Source organism: Odocoileus virginianus, chromosome 17, assembly GCF_023699985.2.
Source record: "Odocoileus virginianus isolate 20LAN1187 ecotype Illinois chromosome 17, Ovbor_1.2, whole genome shotgun sequence".
Taxonomy (NCBI): Eukaryota; Metazoa; Chordata; class Mammalia; order Artiodactyla; family Cervidae; genus Odocoileus; species Odocoileus virginianus.
In genome coordinates this window covers 11,521,362-11,545,379 of record NC_069690.1, presented here as the reverse complement: position 1 = coordinate 11,545,379, position 24,018 = coordinate 11,521,362, and the positions used below count along the sequence as shown (strand labels likewise).

The 24,018-nt window shown below is 36.7% G+C and overlaps 1 protein-coding gene across 2 annotated transcripts in view; it reads right to left on the bottom strand.

The window, feature by feature from the left end:
• The window catches only part of APPBP2 (amyloid beta precursor protein binding protein 2), a 62,963-nt gene that overhangs the window by 14,406 nt on the left and 24,539 nt on the right, over window positions 1-24,018 (bottom strand). For both annotated transcript variants that reach the window (XM_070478595.1, XM_070478596.1), the window contains exons 4-8: window positions 20,565-20,688; window positions 7,618-7,786; window positions 2,648-2,737; window positions 267-334; window positions 81-186 (exon numbers count right to left, since the gene is read on the bottom strand). In XM_070478595.1, coding sequence (XP_070334696.1) covers window positions 81-186; window positions 267-334; window positions 2,648-2,737; window positions 7,618-7,786; window positions 20,565-20,688 — 557 coding nt within the window. The remainder of the gene's footprint in view (window positions 1-80; window positions 187-266; window positions 335-2,647; window positions 2,738-7,617; window positions 7,787-20,564; window positions 20,689-24,018) is intronic.

The following is a 24,018-nucleotide window of genomic DNA, read 5'->3' as shown; positions in this document are numbered from 1 at the left end:
GAGTAGTTTATATACCATAAACAAACTATACGTCAGCAAGTCAATTTAGGTTGAAAGAAACAGTGTAACTATTAACATACCTGATAAATTGCAACAGACTGACAGATATTATCTACATTGAGTAAGTAGAACCCATAATCTAGCAGTGTATCAGAATATTTTGGGTGTTTGGATCCAAAATGATCCCTATAAAAAGATACAAAACTATTAGGATATAAAGTAGAGAGAGACAATTTTAAATGCTATTTTTAATAACAATCACCTACCGTGCCAAATACACTGCATGTTTAATTAACTGCTCTGCTTTCTTAAATTCACGTTTTACAACACAAGCCTAAAGATGAAATGAAATGAAAAATTGTTAAATAACTCACAGTTAATGAATGTGTTAAAACAAATATGATTTATATAATCAAACTATAATGGTTGAAAAGAAAAAAACATCTTCAAACATAAATAGAATGCATCTATTTGTAATTTCTTTCCTTCCAAGTATTTGAAAATTCCATTATAAACAGATGTGTACATATCCTGGTAATAATAAAATTTAAAAATTTCAGTCATGCCCAGAACTAAATTGTTATAACAAAATTATCTTTAAAAGCTCATATATTCCCATTCTTACATGTTATTAAAATAGTTGGGGGGGGTTGCTTGTATATTTTTGAGATTAATTCTTTGTCAGTTGCTTCATTTGCTGTTATTTTCTCCCATTCTGAAGGTCATCTTTTCACCTTGCTTATAGTTTCCTTTGTTGTGCAAAAACTTTTAAATTTAATTAGGTCCCATTTGTTTATTTTTGCTTTTATTTTCATTACTCTGGGAGGTGGGTCATAGAGGATCTGGCTGTGATTTACGTCAGAGTGTTTTGCCTATGTTTTCCTCCAGGAGTTCTATAGTTTCTGGTCTTACATTTAGATCTTTAATCCATTTTGAGTTTATTTTTGTGTATGGCATTAGAAAGTGTTCTAGTTTCATTCTTTTACAAGTGGTTGACCAGTTTTCCCAGCACCATTTGTTAAAGAGATTGTCCTTTCTGTGTTGTATATTCTTGCCTCCTTTGTCAAAGATAAGGTGTCCATAGGTGCATGGATTTATCTCTGGGCTTTCTATTTTGTTCCACTGATCTATGTTTCTGTCTTTGTGCCAGTATCATACTGTCTTGATGACTGCAGCTTTGTAGTATAGGAAAAAAAAAAACTAAATGAAATATATTGCTTAGCTCTACTAAGCAATGTCCTGGGAGTTTTAACATGCTCTGCTTCATTTAACTGAAAGGAAGAAATCTACAAGTAAGGTCTCTTCAAAATTCCCATTTTAAAGAGGATGAAACTGAGGCACAGAGACATTAATGAAGTTAACAGTACTTCAAAGAGATGCTTTATGGTGAGCATATTTATCTATACTTAGAAAACTTCATGGGAAAGGGCATTTTCCATCTGGATTGTTGCGGGACAAACCTGCTTTCAATTCTATTAAAAAAATTAAATGTTATTTACATCTAAAAATAAATAAGTAGTGGGGGTGGGAGGGTGGGGGAGAGGGTTCACCATTATTTCCTAAAGTACTTATTTATATCCCAGTGGCTTAAAACTATTTTGTAGTTTTCCATCTAATAATCTTAAAATGTACATAATTCCAAGTATTCCTATTACTTCTTAAAATGTTCTGATTCATGAGAAAGTCAGTAGACTTTAACCCTCTAAGTAACATTTAAATACAGAAATATAAATCTTGCACATAAATTAAGCTGTCTTTATACTAAACGCATATTCAACATTTTAAATTAAAAAACATATTACTATCTCTTCTAGCTCTAATGACTACCTGAATATTTATGCTATTTACTTGCTCTAAAATGACTTAATAAATTTTACAGAAATCTTAGACTCTTCTAAATCTGTCATTTTAGAAAAATTCTTCTAACTGAAACTTCCATAAGTAAAACCAGCCAAAGTGGAATATTCAAAACTGAAAACCTCTGGGAAATACTATATCTGAAAATGCTTTAAAGCTTCAGTTTACCAAAGCAGCAATTTAAAAATATTACTAAATGACTTCAAAGACTTAATTCTTTTTTTTTTTTTTTTACCCAGTAAGAAGAAACATCAAGTAAGTATTGCCCATCAGGTCAAGAACAGAAAGCTATCACACTGTGAGACTGCAATACTGTGACTGAAAGATTTAATATTAGACTATCCTTTAGGAGAAAAGTGACCAAAGTCCGTACAATCATGGCATAATGAATTCAGGCTGCTGTAAAGGTTTAAGCAGCAGCCAGATTCCTGAAAATGAGCAGAAAATTTTAGAAAATAGATGTTGGTATCCATGAGTATGCAACATCCTACTTTTTAAACAGCAGGTGGTAGTAGTTACTGTTCAGTCACTCAGTTGTGTCTGACTCTTGGCGACCCCATGGACTACAGCCCACCAAGCTCCTCTGTCCCTGGGATTCTCCAGGCAAAAATACTGGAGTGGGCTGCCATTTCTTTCTCCAAAAGATCTTCCCAGATCAGGGGTTGAATCCGTGTCTCCTGCACTGGCAGGCAGAGAGCCACCAGGGAAGCCCCCAAACAGTAGGTTAATTAACACAAATTTGAAGCTTATTGAACCATAATCCATTTAATAATTTTAACATTGCATTTACCTTAGAAGCTTGTCTTAAAACATCCACCACGACTTTGACTGGTAAGCTTGTTGTGATTTCTTTCATTGCCTCAATGCACCATTTGTATGCCTAAAAAAATTTATAGAAGAGCAAACCCTGTGATGTATCAAATTGACAGTATTCAATGAAATGCTTAAGAATTTTTCCTGCAAGCTTTCAAGTACCTGAATAAGAAGACACACAAAATATTTACACTTAAAATTTCCTCTCAGAGGCCGAGTTTTCTTAAAAGTATGCTTGTTACATTTTTCTTTGGATATGTGACACATATTCAGGACATCAGAAGCATGTTCTCTCTGTCCCAGAGCCTCTGCACATACCGTTTCCTCTGCCTTACAACACATTCCCCTCCTTCCTCCAAGCCCCTAACCCACCTAAGCTGTCCTTCAGTGTCAGCTCTGGACAAGGTCTCCTGTCCTTTCCTCCCTCTGCCGTAACACTTCTTTGTTATATCGCTTCACTGTAATCGCCTGTGTAGGCGAGTGCTCACTTTGTGCGAGCTACTGTTCTAAGTATCTTATGAGCAGTAGTACAGTTAACCAACACAACACCTCTTTGAGACAGTACCACGCAATGTGCTGGTACCTAGGTATCTAGTAGGGAACAAAAATAAAATGTCGTTCATCTCCTAGTGCTTAGTAGGGTGGAGGGTGGGGAAGCAAAATAAATTATTCTGGATAGTAAGAACTGCTTCAAGGAAACAAAAAAGTATTACAACAGGATCCCAAAAATGTGGGGAAAACCACCTGAAAATTAGAAAGTAAATATTTGTTTTCTTCTATAAGCTTCCACCTCTTTCATTCCACCTAAAAGATGTTAACTATTCAGAAGCAATTTTGATGCAAAAATGAAACAAGAAAAAATATGCAAAAATGACTTGGGTTAAAAAAACCTGGTTTGTAAGAAGAATGCTCAAACTACTGCACAATTGCACTCATCTCACACGCTAGTAAAGTAATGCTCAAAATTCTCCAAGCCAGGCTTCAGCAATACGTGAACCATGAACTGCCAGATGTTCAACCTGGTTTTAGAAAAGGCAGAGGATCCAGAGATCAAATTGCCAACATCTGCTGGATCATCGAAAAAGAGAGTTCCAGAAAAACATCTATTTCTGCTTTACTGATTGTGCCAAAGCCTTTGACTGTGTGGATCACAATAAACTGTGGAAAATTCTGAAAGAGATGGAATACCAGACCACCTGACCCACCTCTTGAGAAACCTGTATGCAGGTCAGGAAGCAACAGTTAGAACTGGACATGGAACAACAGACTGGTTCCAAATAGGAAAAGGAGTACATGATGGCTGTATATTGTCACCCTGCTTATTTAACTTACATGCAGAGTACATCATGAGAAACGCTGGGCTGGAAGAAGCATAAGCTGGAATCAAGATCGCTGGGAGAAATATCAATAACCTCAGATATGCAGATGACACCACCCTTGTGGCAGAAAGTGAAAAGGAACTAAAAAGCCTCTTGATGAAAGTGAAAGTGGAGAGTGAAAAAGTTGGCTTAAAGCTCAACATTCAGAAAACTAAGATCATGGCATCCAGTCCCATCACTTCATGGCAGATAGATAGGGAAACAGTGGCTGACTTTATTTTTCTGGGCTCCAAAATCACTGCAGATGGTGATTGCAGCCATGAAATTAAAAGATGCTTACTCCTTGGAAGGAAAGTTATGACCAACCTAGATAGCATATTAAAAAGCAGAGACATTACTTTGCCAACAAAGGTCCGTCTAGTCAAGGCTATGGTTTTTCCAGTGGTCACGTATGGATGTGAGAGTTGGACTGTGAAGAAAGCTGAGCACCAAAAACTTGATGCTTCGAACTGTGGTGTTGGAGAAGACGCTTGAGAGTTCCTTGGACTGCAAGGAGATACAACCAGTCCATCCTGAAGGAGATCAGTCCTGGGTGTTCATTGGAAGGACTGATGCTGAAGCTGAAACTCCAATACTTTGGCCACCTTATGCGAGGAGTTGACTCACTGGAAAAGACCCTGATGCTGGGAGGGATTGGGGGCAGGAGGAAGAGGGGACGACAGAGGATGAGATGGCTGGGTGGCATCACCGACTCGATGGATGTGAGTTTGAGTAAACTTTGGGAGTTGGTGATGGACAGGGAGGCCTGGCATGCTGCGATTCATGGGGTCACAAAGTTGGACACGACTGAGCGACTGAACTGAACTGAAATAAGCTGATTTTGCCCCAGTAAGAACATAAAATCTGTGGTAAACTGTAATACTGATTTTAAAATATTTACTGCCCCTCCTTGATGAAAGATAAACTTCCCTTTCACATTAAAGATTTCCGTTAGCCAAAATATTAATTAAAATATAAGCAGAGTTCATGTGAACTGTGCCGTTTCTGGGAGAAAGCTTCAAGAACCAGTAATTCCTTCCCCATACTGTTTTTTGCCTTTGTTCCAATGCTTGCTCCAATGCTGGTAATGTTCTAGACAGAGGCTGCTCCACAACATGCGGGTTTTGATCAACATGTAGATATGTGAAGCAGAGTCACAGAGAGACCAAGCAGGAAGCAACATGAGCAAGAAATCAACTATTATTATTCCAAGTCAGTGCTGTTTGGAAGTTGATATTATCTTGGTATATCCTAGACTATATGGATTAAGAGCAGAATATGGTGATAATTCACCAAACTGTAGCCTCAAGATTTGTGTACTTTTCTGTAGGTATCAATGACAAATTTATAAACTATCAAAATTATACAAGAAACATCTCTATAGACTTAAATGTTCCTCATGAATGTGCAGCGAATTCCAAAGATCATGGATAAAATACAGTATGTTGTTGTTGGTTGTCATTTAGTCACTAAGTCATGTCTGATTCTTTTGTGGCCCCACAAATTGTAGCCCACTAGGTTCCTCTGTTTATGGTATTTTCCAGGCAAGAATACTGGGGCGGGTTGCCATTTCCTTCTCCAGTATAACACCTCCCAATTCAAATGTTCAGAAAGAAAATAACTGTCTCTTAAACAGTAACTGCTGGTAAATAAAGTGGAAACCGGTGAATAAAAGATATTTTTGTTCTACTGAATGCACTGGTGAGTCTGGACAGAAGAAGATGGGCCTGGAGATGAGTACAGGAGTAAAAAATGGCAAGACAGGATTCACTTTACAGAACAGAAAGAAGGATGCAGGGGAGTATGAGAAACAAAGATGAAAAGAAACAATGAAAGAGCAATCAGAGATGGCCAAGATGAGGACATATGTGGAGAGATAAAAAGAAGATCAATGGGGCACCTAAAGAACTTCTTTTTTTAAGCAATGCCTCGTGGCTTGCAGGATCTTAGTTCCCCCACCGGGGACTGAACTTGGGTCCTCTGCAGTGGAAATGCCAAAGTTCTAACCACCAGACCGCCAGGGAATTCCCAGAAGAACTTTTAAGGCAGGCAAATACCATTGCTGTTTACTTCATTCGCATTTCCATAAAGGCTGTCCACACGAAGGCCTTTTGTGAATGGGGTTATTTGGTTTTGGTGTGTAAAATAACAGAAAGGGGCCAAATTCTGTATCTGGATTGACAAGCTTTGGAAGTTACTGTATAAAAGGGGCAGCAAAACAATCCACTGACAGAACTAATTTAGCAGACACAACAATTCAGCATCAAAAAGAACCAGAAAAATATATATAAACCTCCTGAGAAAACTCAGGCATGCTGATTAGGATTTTAGATTTTACAAATAAGCTTGATGACTAAAAAAAGTTTCCCCCAACTTTATTGAAGTGTAACTGACAAATAAAAACTATATATTTAAGGTGTACAAGATTTGATATACATATACATTGTGAAATGAGTATCACAATCAATCTAATTAAGACATGCATCACCTCAGTGTTCTCTTTCTTGGTGTTTGATGAGCACATTTAAGAGGTATTCTTAGCAAACTTCAAATACACATATAGTATTAACTACAGTCACCATGCTATAATTAGATCCTCAGAACTTACTCATCTCAGAATGAAATATGAAACTTTGAAAAACAGTTAATGTAAACAATGAGGCATGCCTCTTAGGACAGCCAAAATCTACACCACTGACAACATCAAACGCTGGCAAGGGCATGGAGTAACAGGAGCTCCATTCTGGTGGGTTGAACGTATGCTGGTAGAGACAATCCGACAGTTTCTTAAAAAACTTTACAAACTCTCAGCATACACTTCAACAAAAGCATTCTTTGATAATGCCTTCTTTGACAAATATTAAGAGCAGGATGATCCTAGGTTTGGGGTTGTAAACATCACTGTATAATTATTCTAGAATTCTCTAATTTCACTTCTAATGGTAACTTTCCTTTAAATATGGAACATATACATATACATATACATTTACACTGCAGGGCAAAAATTGACATTAGGGCAATTTTAAAATATTAAAGCTAAATGATAGCTATCCGACAGTGCAAAATAATTATGATACTCTTCCATAAATAAAGTAACCTTGTAAAAGAGCCCACACAGCTCACTTTTCAACTATGTATTCATTAGCACCAAAATAAAGCCAAAATGGAGGCTACTACTCTCTGATAACTCAGAGATAGAAGCAAAACAATGCAATTAAAGTATAAATAAAAACTATGTTCCCAATGAAATGAATGCCTTCAAGTTACAAGAGTTCACCCAGAGCTACACAATCAATAAAAAAGCACCCACTAAAGGTTCATTTAACAGAGCATGATGTCAAAATAATTTAGTCAGAAGTACGTTTGGTCAAATTAAAAACAAATGTGAAATTGTACACGTGAATGTTTAAAATCCATCTCACAGAATACTCCTTCTGCCTATTTAAAATATTCCACTACAAATGTATATTGCTTTAAGTAAACCCAGTATGTGAAAATGAGATCTATTAAGACAAATGAGATTTTATGACTTATTTTCAGTTTAATAGATACTTACTGGTTATAATGAAATATACTTCAAAACACTCACCTCATCATAGTGACTTTTTGCAAACAGGAGTGCACACAGTTCTCCATAGAGTGCAGCTTTGTTTGCTTGCTGGCCATGTTTTGAGAGTTTATCCATGTATGTCTGAGCTAACTTAAACGTTTCTTCACCCAAATGGTACTTGCAGTTTCCATTTCGCACGTGAAGCAATCTGCAATTGCACAAATAACATGAGCCTATTTCTGATAGCTATCTTCTGTATGGTAGACTTGGTAACCTCTTACAGATGGCTGCATAGCACCCATAGGAGTTAAGGTCACCAGACAGAAGGAAGGAGGCAGTACTGGAAAACAACTGTCCGGCCCAAGCTGGGACTTTCTAATACCCAGAAAGAAGTATATGTTCATCCCAGAAAGCTACCGATGGTTAATCTGATCCAACGCTGATTCCTTCTCCTCTCTAAACGTTTTGTATGCTATGTGCACTCATCATGTACTACATGTATTACTTAAGTCTCTTTGTTCCAGATCCCAAAGTAACACAGTTTTATTGTAAGAAATCTGGAAAATAATGAAGACAATAAAGATCAACATGAAATGCTATTACCTATCATTACTTTCCATTCTTTTTTCTGGTATATTCTGCAACTTTTGATTGGTTGCTGCTCATTTTATGTTGCTTTATAAAAATGCTTAATTCAATTATCTTTCCAGTAAGACAAGTTCACTGAAAACTGTGGTACTGCCAGTTCTTTCTTTTATAACCTTTATCCTCTATGGTGGAAAAATACAGAATTCTTTACACACAAGTATCTGCAAAACCATGCTGATTGTCTAGTGATATGTAAGAGTAGTAAAATGCTTTAGGTCAGACTGAGGTCAAGATAGCAACAGGCTATACATCTGTACGGACCATATATGAGACAGAACACTGTGAGGACCTGACGTATATTTAAGAATCTATTATGATGTTGGCTAAAACATTATGTCCAAATATCATGCCAATATAATTTTATGAAAATGCTCAGCTCTGAGTGGGAACACGGTGTAAACATCATTTAAAAGAAAACCAAGTGGAAAATTAAAAAAATGAATGAAAACCAAGCATTAAAAAAAAAAAGGAAAAGGAAACCAAGTATGGATAGGTTAGGAAGCACTCTTCAGTGCTAAATGAAACCCAGACACTTGATATCTAATTTTTATATCTATTCCAAAAACACTAACAGATCAGTGACCCAAGATGACAAAGATGGTAAGTCTTCTAATCTCTAGCTTTCTGTTATATAGACAGGAAAAAAGAGAGTAATTTTATTACTGTTTTTTTAACAAAGTGAAGTATAGTTGATTTACTATATTAATATAATTCCCTATGCTATACAGGAAGACCTGTTGTTTTGCACTCTATATATACCACTTTGCATCTGCCAATCCCAAACTCCCAATTCATCCCTCTCCCTCCCCCAGGCAATCACCAATCTATTCTAAAAGAGAGTTTGATGCCTGGTCAGGGAACTACATCCCATATGCTGCAAAGAAAGATCTGACATGACACAAGTAAGACCCAGCATGGCCAAAAATAAAAAGAGAAATTCTAAATCGTCAGGATTATTCAAAAAGGTGGAACATTACACGATGTACATCCTTCCAAAACTCACCATACAATTAACTGCTTTTAGAAAAGACTAAAACCCTCATATAAAACAACACAGTATACCACCCTAATGGCAGAAAACAAAGAGGAACCAAACAGCCTCTTGATGAGGGTTAAGGAGGAAAGTGAAAAAGCTGGCTTTAAAACTCAACATTCAAAAAACTAAATCACAGCATTCAGTCCCATCACTTCATGGCAAACAGACGGGGGACAAGTGGAAACAGTGATAGATTTTATTTTCTTGTGCTCCAAAATCACTGTGACTATAGCCACAAAATTAAAAGATAGTTGCTCCTTGGAAGAAAACCTATGACAAACCTAGACAGTGTATCAAAAAGCAGAGACATCACTTTGCTGACAAAGGTCTATATGTATAGTCAAAGCTATGGTTTTTCCAGTAGTTGTGTATGGATGTGAGACTTGGACCATAAGGAAAGCTGAGTGCTGAAGAACTGATGCTTTTGAACAGTGATGGTGGAGAAGACTCTTTGAGAGTCCCTTAGACCGCAAAGAGACCGAACAAGTCAATCCTAAAAGAAATCAACCCTGAATATTCATTGTTAGGACTGATGCTAAAGCTGAAGCTCCAATACTTTGGCCACCTGATACCAAGAGTCAAATAAGACCCTGATATGGGGAAAGATTGACAGCAAAAGGAGAAAGGGGTGGCAGAGGATGAGATGGTTAGAAAGCATCAATGACCCAATGGACATGAGTTTGAGCAAACTCTGGGAGATAGTGAGGGACAGGGAGGCCTGACCTGCTGCAGTTCATGGGGTCACAGAGACAGTGATGACTAAGCAACCGAACAACAGCAACAAGGTTAATCAAACATTCTGAATGAAGTGTCTTTCATGATACCAGATGTCTTTTTCTTTTCTTCCCCATTTATGTATCTTAGTATTTATTTGGCTGAACAGGTCTGACTTGCAGTATGTGGTATGTTTACTTGTGGCGTGCAGGATCTTTTTTCTTCTTAGCTGTGGTGTGCAGGATCCAGCACCCTGACCAAGGACCGAACCTGGGCCTCCTGCACTGGAAGCATGGAGTCTTACCCACTGATCACCAGAGAAACCCCCAAATTTCAACCTAAAGAAAAAATATATGTAATTATCAGGCTATTCTAGAATGGTGAGTTGATTAGATTTATACTTTAAAGCAGAAATATAAAAGTAGAAAAAAAATATGTTTTGTAATACAGACTTTTCATACTAAAGTAATACAGAGTAAAGACACAAGTGTCACTTGACAAATTGCTTATTGAATAACCCAGAGTTTGCAATGATCCCTGCCACAATGAAAAAAAAAGTGAAATTTAGTAGAGAAAGAATTTATGATCATCAAGAGCTTCATTCTAACTAGGCAGGCAATATACAATGGGAAAGACAGCCTCTTCGATAAATGGTGTTGAGAAAATTGGACAGCAACACACAAAAGAATCAAACTGGACTACTTGCTCATACTACACACAAAACTAAATTCAGACCAGATTAAAGCCATCAGTGTAAGACCTGAAACCATAAAACTTCTAGAAGAAAACATAGGTAGTAAGCTCTTTAACATCAATCTTGGTAACTTTTTTTGTTAATATGTCTCCTCAGGCAAGGGAAACAAAAGCACAAGTAAATACAAGGGAACACATCAAACTAAAAAGCTTTTTTGCACAGCAAGGAAAACTACCAAAAACCAATTCAGGTCACCTACTGAACTGGAGACTGCTTGCTTGCAAACAATGTATCTGATTGGGGGTTAATATTCAAAATATACAAAGAATCCACCCATCACCACCAAAACAAAGAACCTGATTAAAAAATGGACAGAAGTTCCTGGGTATTTACCCAAACAAAAACATTAATTAGAAAAGAGGTGTGCATGCCTATGCTCACTGCAGCATTATTTACAATAGCCAAAGTATGGGCACTACCTAAGCGCCCATCAATAGATGAATGAATAAAGAAGATGTGGTATATATACACAATGGAGTATTAGTCATAAAAAGGAATGAAACCTTGCCATCTACAATAACATGGATGGACCTAGAGGGTATTATGTTAAGTGAAATGAGTCAGAGTGAAAGACAAATACTGAATGACTTCACTTATACTTGTAATCCAAAAAACAAATGAACATCACAAACAGAAACAGAGTTACACAGAGAATAAACAGGTGGCTGCCAGAAGGGAATGGGGTACAGAAAGAAACAGGTGAAGGAGGTTGAGAGGTACAAACTTCTCGCTGCAAAAGAGTCACAGGTATGTCATGTGCAATATGGAGAATACTATCAATAAGTGTGTAATATTTGTAATGTGTATGGTGAGGTGACACGTTATAACTAGACTTATCTGGTGATCATTTTGAATTATACAGAAATATTGAATCACTAAGTTGTGTTAACAGAACTAACATAGTATTGTGGATCAATTATACATTAAAAACAAACCCATGGAAAAAGAGATCAGCTTTGCGATTAGCAAAGGTGGAAAGTAGGGGAAGAGGAAGTGGATGAAGGCAGATAAAAGAAACACATTTCCAGTCATAAGTATGAGGGATGTTAATTTATAACGTGATAAAAGAACATTACTGTATGTTAAACATATAACAGTTGTTAACTGTCAATCCCAAGAATTTTCATCACAAGGAAAAATTTTTTTGTATTTCTTTAATATTGAACCTACATGAGGTAACAGATGCTCCTTAAACTTGTGATAATCACTTCACAATGTAGCTGAGTCAAACCACTGTGTTGCACACCATCTTGAATGTACACAGTACTGTATGTCAGTTACATCTCAGGAAAACTGGAAGGGAAAGAACTTCATTCTAGCGGGGAACGGTGTATTAACGTAGGCAGACAGACCGCAACAAGTAAGACATTTAAAGATAAATGCTATGAAGATGATAAAAAAAATAGGGTTATATGATCAAAACCTTCTTAAAGGAGGGGCTTAGGGCAGACAGAATTCTCTTCTGTCTGTAGAAGTAACATCTGAGCTGACACTTAAATGTAAGAGGTAATCATGTGCAGATACTGGGAAACATGTTCCAAACAAGTGCAAAGGCCCTGAGAAAAGAAAAATAATTCTTTTTTTTTTTTGGCGGGGGGCGAGAATAATTCTGTCATAATCAAAGAATAGTAAGAAAGCCAACACACCTGGAATATCATGAATAATGGATTATGTGAAGAGAGAAAGCAGAGAAAAGTGAAAGTGAAAGTTGCTCAGTCCTGTCTGATTCTTTGCGACCCCAGGGACTACATGGTCCATGGAATTCTCCAGGCCAGAATACTGGAGTGGGTAAGACTTTTCCTTCTCCAGGGGATCTTCCCTACCCAGGGATTGAACCCAGGTCTCCCGCATTGCAGGTGGATTCTTCACCAGCTGAGCCACAAGAGATGCCCAAGAATACTGGAGTGGGTAGCCTATCCCTTCTCCAGCAGGTCTTCCTGATCCAGGAATCAAACCAGGGCCTCCTGCATTGCAGGTGGATTCTTTACCAACTGAGCTATCAGGGAAGTCCAAAGTAGAGAAATGAAAGATTTTTACAAGGTCTAATTTGACACAGTAAGGCATTCTGGCTGCAAAAGTGAGTAAGATTATTTGATTTATGTTGTAGGACAACACAGTCTAATAAAACCAGCTGAAATGTTCCATATCTGCTCTACTCAATTTAGTAGCCACAAGTGGCTAATGGGTATCTGAAATATGTCCAGTGTGACTAAGGACTGATTTTTAATTCTTAATGTTAAATAGTCACATGTGGTTAATGGTTACCATATTAAACAGTGAAATTTTAGAAAGACCGCTGTGGTTAGTGTGCAGAATGGATTACAGTAAAGCCAAGACTGGAGGCAAGGCAACCTGGACAGAAGAGATTACAACAGTTCAGGAAAAAAAAAACCCTTGAGAAAAAAGGACTGGCATAAAAAATACAGATTTGATAAGTTATCCAAATGGCTGAATGAGAAAAAAAAATTAAATTTAGAGAATGAAATGTGCTCACCAATCATTTCTACAATACTAACAACTGCACTTCCAGCAAACTTCACTATGGGTATTCTCCCTAAAAATAAGTTTCTGAAAATTAGTAACTGGCATATGATGGGGATAGCAAACTAAGTATTTCATGCTAGAAAAGCACAGCTTGATCTTTTCTCCAGTCTCTGCTGATTGTCTATTGAAACAAAAGGGCAAATTCAACGTATGTAGAGTCTTCAGGGTCTGTGTGTTCATCTGGGCTCACAATGAGCAGGATGCAGGACCCAAGAAACTTCTGGTGCAACCGAAGACCTAATTCTATCTCAAAGTTCAGCCTAAAGAAAAGGCAGGCTCTCAAGGTTCTCCAAACGTGGCATAACCATTAAGCACAGTCTTTTATTTTAATAGTTTTTAAAGACAGATTTTATTTTTTAGAGCTGTTTTAGGTTCACAGCAAAACTGAGCAAGATAAACAGACTTCCCGTATACCTACAATCCCATAGTATTTTATTTTTATGACAATATAAAATCATAGCTACTTGATCAATAGCTATTATCAAAACCAACCATTTAATTAGTTGACTCATTGTTTGAAGTGGAAAATATACAAATCTAAAGGCCAGGCCACTTCCCTCATGGCTCAATTAGTAAAGAATCTGCTTGCAATGCAGGAGACCCCAGTTCAATCCCTGGGTCGGGAAGATCCGCTGGAGAAGGGATAGGCTAACCCACTCCAATATTCTTGGGCTTTCCTTGTGGCTCAGCTGGTAAGTATGTTAAAAGTAAACCTGAAGGGAAAAAAAAATTCTCTCCGGCTTATCCAAGTGTATTTTTCTATGAATCATTCAAGAATTTTGGAAATAAATGATAAAACTGAAAGGGGAGGGTTGGATAATAAAAATAAAGACTGGTGGAGTTTTTTATCATTGTGGTGAAATGTGTAACATGAAATTTGCCATGTTAACCATTTTAAAATGTACAACTCACTGGCATTCATTTTATTTACCACATTGTACGGCCATCTCGCATTTCCATAACATTTTCATCACCCCAGACACTCTATAATATACAATAGCTTCCCATTCTCTCTGTACATCCCCCAGCTCTTGGTAACCTCAATCTACTTGTTTCTATAAATTTATCTATTCTAGATATTTAAGTAAAATCGTACAGTATTTGTGTTTTTGTATCTGTCATATTTCATTTAGAATACTACTTTCAAGACTGACCTATGTTGTCGCATATATCAAAATTGGTTGAATATTACTCCTCACATAAGTTTACAGTCAGGCCTTTGTATCCACGGATTCAACCAAGAATAGACCATGTAGTACTGTATTATGTATGTACTGAAAAAAAACCTGTGTATTAAGTGGACACTCAACAGTTCAAACCCACGTTGCTCAAGGGTTCTTTTGTCAACACATACTTGAGTCATTTCTATGTTTTGACCACTGTGAAACATTCTGTAGTGATCACTAGCATACAGGTATCTGTTTGCATCCCAGTTTTCAATTCTTTGGGATATATATACCTAGGACTGAAACTGCTGGGTTATATGGTAATTTTTGTGCTCATCTTTTAAAGAAACCACCAAACTATTCCACAGCAGCTGCTCCATTTTACATTCTCATTAGCAATGCATGAGGATTCTAGTTTTGCCACATTTTTAAAAAATTTTCCTTCTGGTCCTGGACTTTTCTGATTTCTGATTCAATCAACTTGCTACAGATTTCATTAAGAATTTCTATGTTTTTCTTGGGTCAGTTTAGGTAACTGTGTATTTCTAAGAAATACCTATCTGGTGTGGTTTTAATTTTAAATGGGGGAGCAAAGCACTGTGAGAGGAGGCAGATACTGCTGGTGCCCTAACCAAGGCATCTGCCTCATCTTATGCTTATTGGTAGAACCCTGATTTTGTGAGGCACTGACTCCTTTCTTGTAGGCCTCATGACTAAATCATTAGTTTAAGCCAATCCTAACATAGGGATCCTATTCAGATTGCCAGTGATTGATTCAGAGGTAAACAAATGATCTAGCTCTGCCTAATGAGACACAAGGGTAGGTCAGCTTGGTGGTTTCTCAAGAAAGGCTCTTTTGTCATCAGAGATAAAATACGGTCTTTCTTCTGCTGGACAATGTGGAATCTGCATGGGATACCTCAAACCACACAAGCATTCTTACAACCACTGGAGATAGAGGAGCCAAAAGATGGGGAAAACCTAGTGCCCTGATAACCTCTATGAATTCTGAATTAACCTACTTTGGAGATACTAGACTTTTACATATAGTTTTTAAATCAAATTCTTTGTGTTTTTAGGGTGTACTGCTTATGTGCCTACGTGTGTGCATGCTCAGTCAGGTCTGACTCTCTGTGACCCCATGGACAGTAACCTGCCAAGCTCCTCTGTCCAAGCCATAGAGGGCTGCTATCTTAATTTGCTATACCTGGGTTTGTGACCTTTTTGTTTGTGGACTGTACGTTTTATTATCAACATCCTTTTTAATCGACTTTTTTTTTTACACTGAATTCTGCTTTTATTGTTGATATTACTGTTTGAGGCTATTTTCTTTTAACAGTATATAGCCGGGTTTCATTTTTTCACCTTCTTGGCAGTCACTGTCTCTAGCTAGGGGAACTGAGCCCATTTATCTGTACTGTGATGACACCTGTATTTGGTTTTGTTTCACATTTTTCATTTGTCATACACAGTTCTGTCCTCTATTCTCTTTGCTTCTATCCTGCTTGGACAAGTATTCAATCATTCTTACCACTCCATCATTATTCTAATTTGGAATGTTGATCATATTTTTCCATTAATCAATTTATTATATACCCCTCCCTAAGCACTGACAATGTTTGAACATTAAATAATGATAGTCATTCATATTCCCCTCACTAGGATGAGACTTATAATACTTCCTTATAGTACTACATTTTTCCAAATACATACTTTTAAAATAAGTTATCATATATGCCCAGTATAGAGCAACCTGAACATAATAACATCAGCCTCCACCTTCCATCCAAAAAGGTTTTCTGCCAACTTGAACATATTAAGTTTTAGGGATATATATAATAAAATTCTGAAATCTCTAATATTTAAATCATCTTTATGTTATGAATATTTAAAACCTAAATTACATTTTTAAAACTTACTTCTCTTCCTTGCAATTTATGAAGTGTTACCAAACTATTCACATGCATCTTAAAACATTTATTTTCATCATCAAACTACTTTTTGAATCATCTAACAGTTTTTCAGAGTAAAACATTTTCACTTGTTTGAAAATCAGCAGTTTTGAGTCTGGTATAATGTCACTAGAAATTTTATCCAAAGGGACCATCAACCATTTGCAAAGAATTAAGACCACTGGACTTTCTCATTCCACCTAAGACAAGCGGACATCCATAATTTCTGCAACCAAACCACTTAATCCATCACATTTCAAAGAAATATTCAAGAAGCCAGTTAATAAAGAAATCTAACCCAACTATAAGGCTATGACTTCCAGAGTAATTCCAGACGTATTACATTCCATACTTTCTTTATTAATTTCTCTCTGGCTGCACGGGGTCTTCCTTGTTGCTCGCAGGCTTTCTCCAGTTGCGCTGTGAGGTGTCTCATCGCACTGGCTCCTCGCATCGTGGAGCAGGGGCTCTAGGAAACACAGGCTTTAGCAGCTGCAGCACGTGGTTTCAGGCCTTTGACACTTGGGCTTCAGTAGTTGCCTCACATCAACTATGGAGCACAGGCTCTGTAGTTGTGGCACATGGGCTTAGCTGCCCCAGGGCATGTGAATCCTCCCAGACCAGGGATCGAACCCGTTTCCCCTGCATTGGCAGGCAGATTCTTAACCACTGGACCACAAGGGAAGTTCTTCATTACTTTCTTAAAAAGAAAATTCAGGCAGGTGATCTCTATGAGCTTCCCGATGCTGGCACAGGCTGTTTTCAGGCTAACATTTCTTTCCCAAATAGTATTTTGTTGTTCCAAACAACAGCCTTGAAAGAACATCACATAATATGAGGGGCTTTGTAAGGCAACTCTTTTCAATCTTCAGGTGGAAAAAGAAAATCATCGTACATTTAATAGTAGGTGATAACTGAGAATTTGTTTTTTCCTTATTCTTAAAAAGTATTTATTTCTTTGGCTATACCAGGTCTTGGTTGAGGCACTCAGATCTTTGCTCTTCCTTGTGGTACTCTGGCTGGATCTTTCAGTTGCAGCATGTGGGATCTATCTCCCAACCAGGAACTGAACCCACACCTCCTGCACTGGGAGCTTGGAGTCTTAGCCACGGAACCACTAGGGAAAACTCTGTTTTTTTATTTCTATAATTTCATTTCCAGTTTGAAAAAAAAATTCTTATATAAGACATATTACAAATTCATAATTTGTTCTTCATGCTCTTTCTACTCCATTATGTCTAGTATATATTACAATACTCACTGCTTATCACTGTTTCTACAGTATCTTCCCCTACCTTGAGATTTGCAATTACTGAACTTTTATCTGGTTAGAGAAATTTCTTGACTTTTTTTCTTAGGAAAAAAACATGGAGATATATTTGGTCTCTATACACTTGAAAAATTTGAATTTTATCCTAAATGTTGTATAGTATTTTCAGAGTAATTGAGATACTGCTATTGTCTCCTAGCTTCTAATTTCTACTTATTCTTAGATTTCAAGAAATTCATCTTCCTAGGGCTCAGTGTTCTTTCTTCAATCTGTATTCAAGTCTTTTCCTCTTGGTTTGGCAAGTTCAATTTTTCACTTAAAATCCCCAAAATATACCAAAATAATAACTGTGGTTATTTCTGGGCAGCAGGGTTACAGATCATATTTATTTTCTCCTTCACAGATTTCTGAATGTTTTTGATTTGTCTGGTAATTGACACATGCATACACAGAACAAAGTTATTAAATAGAAAAAAGTTTAAGTAAAAGAAACTAAGCCGTGTCTTCAAGTAAAAAAAACAAAGACTGAGAAATGGTACGAGGTTTAACAAGATGATTCTCCAACATCTGCTCTGTACTGCTTCCATTCCAGCCCCAGATTAGAAACTGATTTTGTGCTATTAAATTTAAAAACACACTCTTAGATTATGCTCAAAACTCCTGGGGCTGGCTAAAGGATTTCATTAGCATCTGTTCTCCGAAACAGAGCTTTCCCAACTCAAAAGCTAAGAATAATTTAATCTTTTTTCAAACAGTACTATTATAATACTAAAAATTTTATTTATGCCTATCATGACCAAGAATTTATCAAGTATAGCTGTGCAGAAGCCAATTTTATTCTGAAATTTCAAATTCTTAAGAACAAGATGTCTAGGTATACAGGCAGTAAGCTAGTATTATAAATAGTTCTGTTTCTTGGCACAGGTATTTTTCTATTCATATGTGCTTGTTCTAAAGACAGCCAAAACAGTAACTGAATTGACAGCAACCTAGCCAGTATTTTCCCCTCTCCTCCTTCCTTAATGCAGACCCATGAGTTCATTTGGAGCAGTAAAATGCACAATTAAAAACGTTCTGCTCCCCAGACCATGTTACACTGGTTGGAGGATGGGCAGAGTCTGTCCCAGCTTTCTAGTTTCGAAGAGAGGTAAGCAAAGACAGGCCTAGGCTTCTGGGAAAAACTATTTTTTCTGTCTGAAAAAAAGAACTCAGCTGGCATGAGCCTTTTGCCCTTCTCCTTGCCTGTAACATTCAAACATAATGAGCTACATGCTAAAGTTGATAAGAAACAGGAAAGAGAAGAGGAGCCCTGGTCCTGGGAGAAAACAAAATCCTTTGGTTATATTGATGTAAAATTTATATAAGAGCCTTAAAATCAGACAGACAAGAGAAATGTTAGTTATCCAAAAGAAATAAATCTTCTGACTTCGTTTAAAGCAAGCATATATAAGAAAATGTTATACCTGTGGGTCAAAAGACTGCTTGCTATGAAAGAGGAATCTACAATGCCATCATACAAAATGGATTTTTTAAATTCTAAGTTAACTAGTTCATACACAAAGAAACATTTAGCTAGCCCCTAAAATCCCATATGATATAGTCTAGCCTCCTATTCCTAGGACAGGCAGAAGTGGAGAGGAAAGATGACACAGATTATTTTTTATCAGTACTACAAAGTATAGGCCCAATAACCAATCCCTTTATAGCTTCTGCACACAATTATTATTATTATTATTATTATTATTATTATTGGGGCTTCCCTGGTGGCTCAGATGGTAAAGAATCCGCCTGCAATGCTGGAGACCAGAGTTCGATCCCTGGGTCAGGAAGATTCCTCTGAAGAAGAGAATGGCTACCCACTCCAGTATTCTTGCCTGGAGAACTCCATGCAGAGAAGAACCTGGTGGGCTACAATTATTGGGGTTGCAATTATTACTATAATTTATCATAAAATATCTCTGGGCAATTGTCCTAAGCTTCTAAAATATTATTTATAACAAAGTTTCCACATTATAAAATTAACTTCAAGATTTGAAGTTTTGTCTAACACAAGTGAGCCCTGTATGAAACAGTATAATAACCTCAAAAGACTGAGCAGAGAGCATTAGTAAATGTTAATATAAATCAACAATGGTTTTATGTAAAAGAACCTATATTCCAGCTCTCAAGAGGTTCAGATTTAATTAACTCATCTCTAAGATACAAAAGAAATATCATCACTTATTCAGTAAAAATATAATAAATTCAGTAAATTGACCAGACTCTGTTTAACTTATGACAAAGAATTACTTCATTATTTTTTAAACTTTATTTCAACTTTCCTTTAGTTTTATAAAAAAAAAAATTCTTTTAACGAAATGTCAAATCAAATGGGGGACACAGAGTTTAAGAAAACCTACATGAAAACAGCTAAAACTAAATGCTACATGTAGAAAAAAATAAAGATCATAAAAAGCACAGAGTACTTCTGAATTTGCTTGTCTTTAAGTATATCTGTTAAAAAATGAATTTTCAAGAAGTTATTTGTGAGTAAAATATTAATCAGGTTATGTACGAGTCCAGAAATATAAACAAACATTTCTGTTTGTTACAAGCAAACAAAAAAACACCCAAGAAATAAGTATATTTCTTCTCCAAGCTTCCAGTGCCTAGTACAGCATTCTATAAATATTTGTTGAATGAATGAACAAACAAGGTCTATGACAAAGAAAAAAGATATATATAAAACACAGTCTGGTTCATAACACTTCAAGATAACTCTATTTTGGTGATGAGAGACAGGAGGACACATGAATGTCATCTCAGAAGGTTAATCAAATGTTGGAGTTCGCTTAGATGAGCTAGAACTAGAAAAGCCACTAACACCATCACAGTATGTAATTACAGGACTGCTCCAACTTACCTCACACAACATTCTACTGCACGAAACCAATGAGGCATCTCATCATGAAGAGTACACAACTGGAGGCAAGACAGAAACACCTTCTCGGCATCACTGTACCAGCCTGCATCTGAGAGAAAGCCACCTAGAGGACAAGAAAAACCAAAAACTTCAGATAATTTAACAATCACCTGAAAGCTAAAATGACATGCTTACCATGAACGTTATCTAAAATGGAAAAAACCTGTTTATTAGTTCAAAACAAAGACACCAACTATGAAATTTTTAAAATAATTTCAAACAAACTAGTGGCATTAGATCCAAGTTGAATCCCTGAATAAGGAACCAAGAGTTTTAACCTTCTAAAAATATTCCACTAAGAGCTGACATTTTCCAGTTAATTAGCCACTATATTTAGTGATTTTTCTAACATTTTCATCACGCAGGGTTAACATTAACTTTTCAATCAAATAAACTTCATCTTCTTCCAATAAAGCACATGACAGAGGACACACAGATTAAGACAGACAGTAGTGCTAGATCATCTCTATTTTTTTTTAAGCAAAAAATTAAACTGCTGTCCTTCAACAGTCCTAATGCACTGAGCATCTAGGCATCACTTCCTTAGAATACTGTCCATCTTTTTTGAGGCTCAATACCCCCTCCTAGTGGTTTAATACATTTTTTGATAGTGCCAATTAGTCTTAACAGTGTCAACAGAAACTGGGTTGAAGAAAAAATATTTTGCTCAGACTGGTGTTTTATGTTTAATTGTGTGTAGTGAAACAAATATTTTAAATGGAGAGAAATGTGCCTTAGAATACTTCTTCCCCTAAATATGATTATTATTTTAGGGTACTCACTAAATGACTAGATTAATGTGATTATAATAGTCATATTAAGCAATCTCCTACTCATCATCTCAACATACTGAGCATTGTGCTGGTTATTAGGCTATCATGTCTTTCAGCTTCAAACCAACCTTTCTAGGCTATTTGATGACGCAGGGCTAGGACTCTATTATCCCATTTCTCCTTTGCCAGCTGGTCCCCTGGTAGTCTCTATAAAAAAATGCATCAGAGAGAAGGCTGCAAGGCTGCAGAAATAAGAGACACTCCCCAGTCCCTCCTGGTTTCGGTCAGAAAGGGCTCTGCTGACAGTGCCCAAAGGTAATGCTTCTTTACTCCGGCAGTGCAATTCATCTCTCAAGTCAATTTCAGTTGCAGATCTCCAACACTTACAAATCTAGATTCACAGTATCCCATCAAAGAACTAGGTGCCCCTCCTAGAGGTCAAGATTCTAGACCCATGGGCCCTCTTCTCAGAATTCTGAGGCACCCATACCAGTGAAGCAGGATCCCAGCTTTGCGATGACCATGCAGCTTGTGGGATCTTAAGTTTTAAAACCTTTGCACTGTATACTTTGACTGGGTAAACTGCATGGCCTATGAAGTACATCTCAATAAAGCTGCAATTTTTTAAAAAGTGTACATCCCACAGACTTCTGGTATTACTGTTTCAGTAATTTTAGGATCAAGACTGATAATCTCTGGCTCCTTACAGAGGTCAGATTGATATAAGTGTAGAGATAACAGAAGAGCTCAGTGAAAATTAGCCTTCCTGCCTTTTGTCTTCCTTAATACTAAATATCTCCCATATAGATTTTTACATGACCATCTAGGACTAAATGGATGTCAATATTAACATTCATCAAGATCATAAACACGCTGTTAACAGACATTCTTAAGTCATAATTCTTTGTTGCAATTTATAGTCCATGGGACAATCAAAGGATAAATGATGAAAATTTTTTTCAGAAAAGGATGGTGAGTTCCTCCAGCAAACTGTCTATGACTACTACAAAAAATTTTCTCTAATATTGAAGGAAATGATCATGAAAATTTGTTGGTGAAGAATATATGTGGATGTGCAAGAGAGAGACACACACACATTAATGTGAGAAGTTAAAAATGAGTGGCAGACATATGTAAAATAGGGCAAGTTTGATGCATGAAGCAGAGCACCCAAAGTTCATGCTCTGTGACAACCCAGAGGGACAGGGAGGGAGGTGGGAGGGAGGTTCAGAAGCGGGGGACGACACATGTATACCTGTGGCATATTCATGTTGATGTATGGCAAAACCCACCACAATACTGTAAAGCAATTATCCTCCAATTAAAATAAATAAATAATTTTTTAAAAGAATGGTAGAATGTAATGATGGAACAGTCCTGTATCCTGATGGTAATGGTGGTTATATGAATATTTACATGGAATCAACTGCATAGAAAAAGCATACACGACAACTCAAAAACCAAACACTCCAGTTAAAAATGGGCAGAGGACCTGAATAGACATTTTTCCAAAAAAGACTTACAGATGACCAACAGACACATGAAAAGATGCTTAACATCACTAATCATCAGGCAAAAGCATATCAAAACCACAATGAGATATCACCTCCTACCTATCAGGATGGCTACTACCACAAAACAACAATTAACAAGTATTCATGAGAATGTGAAGAAAAAGGAACCTCCTGCGCTGTTTGTAGGATTGTAAATTGGCACAGCTACTATGGAAAACAGTATGGAGGTTGCTCAAAAAATAACAAATAGAACTGCCATATGATCCAGCAGTCTCACTTCTTAGTATTTACCCAAAAAAAAGGCAAAAACACTAATTCAAAAAGATACACGCACCCCAATGTTCACTGCAGCATTATTTATAATAGCCAAGATATGTAAGCAACCTGAATTCATCAACAGATGAATGGACAAAAAAGGTATGAGATACATTTTATACACACATACAGTAGAATACTACCCGATCACAATCTTTTAAAAAAGGAGAAATCTTGCAACAACACAGATAAATCTGAAGGGTATCACGCTAAATGAATTAAGTCAGAGAAAGAAAAATATCATATTATCTCACTTATATGTAGAATCCAAAACAAAATGAAAATAGAGTCATAAATATACCAACCAAACAGCTGGTTGCCAGAGAAAGGAGGTGGGGATGGGGTGAAATAGGTGAAGGGGATTAAGCGGTATGAACCTCCAGTTAGAAAACTGGAATATAATATAGGAATATAATATATAGCCTAAGAAACATGGTCAATATTATTGTAATAACTTTGTATGGGGACTATACTTGTCACGCAATCATTTCATAATGTATACAAATTCCAAATCATTGTGCAGTATGCCTGAAACCAACATAATATTGTAGGTCAACTACATTTAAATTAAACACACACACACAAATGAGTATATTTAAAAACTAATGAACGTTAAATATTGGATTGGTCAGAAAGTTCCTTTTGAGTATTTCTGTAAGATGTTACGGAAAAACTCGAACAAACGTTTTGGTTAACCTAAAAGGTTTGTAGTCTAGGTAAAACTATGAAACCAGTATCAATTTCCTGATTTTGATACTGTCAGTGAGTCTACAATCATTTCAAGATAAGTAT